At 42.6% G+C, this 5,202-nt stretch overlaps 1 protein-coding gene across 1 annotated transcript in view; it reads left to right on the plus strand.

The window, feature by feature from the left end:
* Positions 1-4,980, plus strand: part of ALG11 (ALG11, alpha-1,2-mannosyltransferase) — a gene marked incomplete at its 5' end in the record, with an annotated part of 5,138 nt that extends 158 nt beyond the window's left edge. The window contains 3 exons of the mRNA XM_009874670.1: positions 1-97; positions 816-1,747; positions 4,639-4,980. The exon at positions 1-97 is cut by the window's left edge and continues 158 nt beyond it. Of these exons, the coding sequence (XP_009872972.1) occupies positions 1-97; positions 816-1,747; positions 4,639-4,910 (1,301 nt within the window). The remainder of the gene's footprint in view (positions 98-815; positions 1,748-4,638) is intronic.
* Positions 4,981-5,202: the final 222 nt, after the last annotated feature.

Genomic DNA, 5,202 nt, shown 5'->3' on the forward strand with positions numbered 1-5,202 from the left:
AGCGGCCATTGCTGGTTGCCTTTTTTCACCCATATTGCAACGCAGGTGGTGGAGGGGAGAGAGTCTTGTGGTGTGCTATAAGAACGCTCCAGAAGAAGTAAGCATATGTGTAATGTCAAAATTTCTATTCTGTTCTCAGCTACTGATGCTATTATTTATACACGTTTTAGCATTTTACATATTTAAATAGGTATCATTAATCCCCCCGTCCTGCATTTATGTTTTTTTTTTACATGTGAGTTTCACCTGGTTGCAGCATTCTATTTCATCCCTTTATCCAGATTTTGATCTTTCTGGCTGTAGCATCTCTTACTTCCTTCACTCCTTAAGAACCTCTGCCCACCGCCTCCCCCATCAGTTTTCCACTACTGATATGGAACTTTTAATGGGCGTAACTCATCAGCAGATAACTGATAATCTTGATACTTGCCCCGTGGTGCAGAAGGCAGAACAAGATAATATCTAAAGTGGATAAGTGGATTTAATATTGACACATCTGTTGGTGTGTACAGTCTTCTGCATTTTGCTCATGCTATGCACTAGATGGACATGTAATGTAAAGCACAATAGTACTGAGGCCCTTTTATGTTCTACTCACAAAAAATATTCTCCAGGTCCTCAGCCGTATGTTTTTCTGCAGATCATAAAAAAACTGTGGAAGTATAAGGAAAAGTATAATTCAGTTAAAATAATTTCAGAGCTAGGCCAGACATTCCTTCTCACATACTTTTTAAGTAATTTTGAATGGATAATATTTTAGTTTCATGTTGAAAAATTCAAAGAGTGAATGAAATTCTTTTTCTTTACTCTTGCAGGTACAGAAATGTAACATGTGTTGTTTACACTGGTGATAGAGATGCCACTGGAGAAGAAATAGTAGAAGGCGCTTTCAGAAGATTCAATATTAGGTTAACTCATCCTGTGAAGTTTGTATTTCTAGAAAAACGCTACCTTGTGGAAGCATCTCTTTACCCTCACTTCACTTTGCTGGGACAAAGTTTAGGATCAGTGTTTCTTGGCTGGGAAGCTCTTCTAAAGTGTGTTCCCGATGTTTATATTGACTCAATGGGTTATGCCTTCACACTTCCCATCTTTAAATATTTAGGAGGCTGTCGCGTTGGATGCTATGTCCATTATCCCACTATCAGCACTGACATGCTTTCTGTTGTTAGGAATCAGGATACCAGGTTTAACAATGCAGCATTCGTTACAGACAGTCCTCTTTTCAGCAAGTTTAAACTTGTCTACTACTACTTCTTCGCTTTCATGTACGGGTTGGTTGGTTCCTGCAGTGATGTGATTATGGTTAATTCTTCCTGGACATTAAATCACATCCTTTCCCTCTGGAGAGCTGGGGCTTGCACAAGTGTTGTGTATCCACCCTGTGATGTTCAGACATTCCTGGATATTCCACTGGAAGAGGAAAAGAGCACTACTGAGTATTCCGTTGTTTCCGTCAGCCAATTCAGGCCTGAAAAAGATCATCCTTTGCAGATCAAAGCCTTTGCTAAATTGCTGAAAGAGAAGAGACTGGGGCAGCAGCCGTCATTGAAGCTGATCTTGATTGGAGGCTGTCGTAACCAGCAAGATGAGGAGCGGGTGAAGAACCTTAAACACCTTTGTGAAGAGCTGGGAGTCAGTAACGATGTCATATTCAGAATAAATATTCCCTTTGAGGAGCTAAAGAGACACCTGGCTGAGGCCACCATTGGCCTGCATACGATGTGGAATGAGCACTTTGGGATCGGTCAGTATTTTTCCTCGGTGTTCAGCCATTTGTCCCAGCTGGGGACGTGGTTGGGGAGGGCTTCAGTTCCTGATTAAAACTGCTCAGTGTAGATGTCTAAGCACAGAGATCTGCCATTCTCATTGGAGGCAATCTCGCTGAGGTAGAGCCTAAAGATGATGCTGGTGTAAGATGAAGCACTGTAGACATCGTAGAGTCCTATTTATGGGCATCTTCCAGTCACCTAGACAGGCAGAGAGTCCCATCTGTGTTGCCCATGGTGTCCTGCCTGACCTCCAGCTTTCACTCTGCAAGGTCATGGGTCACCCTTAAGTCATGTGTTAGGTTCGGCAGCCTTACACGGATGCCTTCCATACCCATTGGAGCCTCAAAGGGCAGCAGGTTATTCTCTTTAAATGCCTGAGATTGTTCCTTCTTGGCTTCACTGACTGCAGGGGCAGCTTAGACCTATTTCATGTGTAGAGACATTTTGGTCCGTGTTTCACCTGCCATTTGAAGTATCTTGCACATGTCATGGGGCTCCAGCTGTTGTTTCAGAGGTGTGAGTCTCCCACAGATCCTGTCTTTTATTTGTAAGGTCCACGTAGATGCCACCAGGTACCCTTGGTAACCTCATTGCACTGGGCACCTGTGACAAAGCAATTGATTGGGAGGCTCTGCAGAGGGATCTAGACAGACTGGATCTCTGGGCCAAGGGCAATTCCAGGAGTTTCAAATAAGGCCAAATGCCGGGTCCTGCACTTTGGCCACAACGACGCCCAGCAGCGCGACAGTCTTGGGGAGGAGTGGCTGGAGAGCTGCCAGGCAGAGAGGGACCTGGGGGTGTTGATGGACAGCCGGCTGAACATGAGCCAGCAGTGTGCCCAGGTGGCCAAGAAGGCCAATGGCATCCTGGCCTGTGTCAGGAATGGTGCTGTCAGCAGGAGCAGGGAGGTGATCATGGCCCTGTACTCGGCTTTGGTGAGGCCTCACCTCGAGTGCTGTGTCCGGTTTTGGGTCCCTCACTACAAGAGGGACATTGAAGTGCTGGAGAGGGTTCAGAGGCGGCTACCAAGCTGATAAAGGATTTGGAGCATATGTCGTACGAGGAACAGCTGAGAGATCTGGGGCTGTTTAGCCTGGAGAAGAGGAGAGTGAGGGGAGACCTCATCACTCTCTGCAACTACCTGAAATGAGGTTGTAGCATGGTGGGATTGGTCTGTTCTCCCTAGTGCGAGTGACAGGACAAGGGGAAATGGCCTGAAGTTGCACCAGGGGAGGTTCAGGTTGGATATTAGGAAGAATTTCTCTACTGAGAGGGTTGTCAGGCATTGGAACAGGCTGCCCAGGGAGGTGGTTGAGTCGCCATCCCTGGAGGTGTTTGAGACAGGTGAGTGTTGCGTTGAAGGACGTGGTTTAGTGGTGTTCATAGGGCTAGAAAAAGGTTTGACTTGATGATCTTGAAGTTGTCTTCCAGCTGAAACTGTTCTATGATTGTAAAGTCCTTAAATCAGTCACCCTAAGCAAGGAGCAGGAGGGCAAAGAGGAGCTGGCACCTGGTTTGCAGCGTGCTACAGATAGAGCGTGATGTTCCCCAGCAATAGAGACGAGGTATTTGGCTCAGTTTATTGGGATTAGTTGAGTGCTGACCTTGAAAGGGAACGTCAGGTTGCCCATCTGCTGTAAATCTACAACAGGGTAAGTTAGCACCAAGCAGATGGATTCTGAACTTGGCCACAATGTGGCCAAACTGCACTTAATGTCATCAGACTTTATTAGAATACAAATTAAGTAAGTATCAGGAGTAGCATTTTATAGTCTGTATGAACTTGATGTAACAATATTTACTCTGAAGAGTCTCCCAGAAGCAACTGCCACAAAATGGAAGTAATGATTTCTCATATTATTTTCCCCTACAAAACAATTTAAGTAAATTTTAAAAATATATATGTAATTATACAATCACAGTGTGATTGTGAATTTCAGCCTGATTTCACCTTCATCTCCAATGGCATATTACCTGTAAAAAAACTGTCTAAAACCTTGGAGCATTATCTATAGTTGGCAATTTTTGAGCTGGGGAGATTTTTAAAAATCGAATCAGAACTGAGAAGAATCAGCAAATAAAGTGTTGCCTGTTCTAGAACGATGGAGGAGGATTGAAGCTGATGTATACATTACATGCTGTTCCTCTCTCACTGCTTTTGGCTGAGGAAAGCTCACTGTTGGATTCTGATTTCATTAAAGCATCTTCCATCAAAAATAAAGATGTAGTAACAGCTCTTACTAGTTTGTCTTGCTGAGCTGTCCAAAGCCGTAAAGGTTTGTTAATATGCAAAATACTGAACTTCTGAGTATCGTCTGATTGAAATGCGCATGGTCAGCTTTTCTCTCAGTATCTTTCTAAATGTTAAAATTTTTCAATGTGAATAAGGAAATCAATGCAGTTATGTTCAGCTCAGATCTTTAATTATTTTTTTACAGCTGCCACCATACCGTAAAGCCAGTGTTCTGTCGCAGAACGGAACAGTGTTCTGTTACGGAGCAGAACAGAACAATGTTTCCTTCCATTCTTATCTTACTTTTTTTTTCAATACTTAGCTTTTTTTTTTTACCATATATATTGGTGATAGAATCTGTCTCAGATACAAGAACCACAACTTAACCCGTTAGATCTGATTTCTAGTTTCAGTTTTATGTTTTTAAGAGAAACTATCATTTCAGTCCTTATTACAACTGAGTAACTTCAGTTTGTTTTCTTAGGTATTTTTCAAGCTGATCTAGAACAGCAGTCTATAGTAACTTATAATTCTGGGTGAATTTTACTCCAGTTCTAACTTTCCAGTGCCTTATAGAAAGCGAAAGTATGTGATGTGCACATTTCTTATTGGCATGTTTTGTGTCTTTTACAGGAGTAGTTGAATGTATGGCAGCTGGCACAGTTATCCTGGCTCACAACTCTGGAGGCCCCAAATTAGATATCGTGTTGCCCTACGAAGGACACATCACGGGCTTCCTAGCAGAAAATGAGGACAGTTACGCTGAGACGATGGCTTACATCCTCTCTTTGTCTCCTGAGAAACGGTTAGAGATCAGAGAAAACGCTCGTCGCTCTGTGCACAGATTTTCTGACCAGCACTTTGAAGAGACATTCCTATTAGCTGTGGAGCCCTTATTTAAATAAATATATATGAATAAAATTGTGTATGAATAAAATTAACTTTTTATATTTGACTGTGTGTCACCTGTAAATATATCTAATCTATGATCCTTTGGTCCTATTCAATAAAAGAGTTGGGTTTTTTTTCTTTCTGTCAGGGTGTGTGCTTTATGCAATAGAGATTTTCTTTTTTTCTGAGAAAGAAATGCTCCTGAAATTTTCTGTGTTGCGTATATGACAGTGTGGTGCAAGGCAAAACCCTCTGGATTCACAGAGCCGTCCTATTTCTTTGGTAACAGAACTACATCTAGAAGTT

The sequence above is a fragment of the Apaloderma vittatum genome, unplaced genomic scaffold (genome assembly GCF_000703405.1).
Source record: "Apaloderma vittatum isolate BGI_N311 unplaced genomic scaffold, ASM70340v1 scaffold6448, whole genome shotgun sequence".
Classification (NCBI taxonomy): Eukaryota; Metazoa; Chordata; class Aves; order Trogoniformes; family Trogonidae; genus Apaloderma; species Apaloderma vittatum.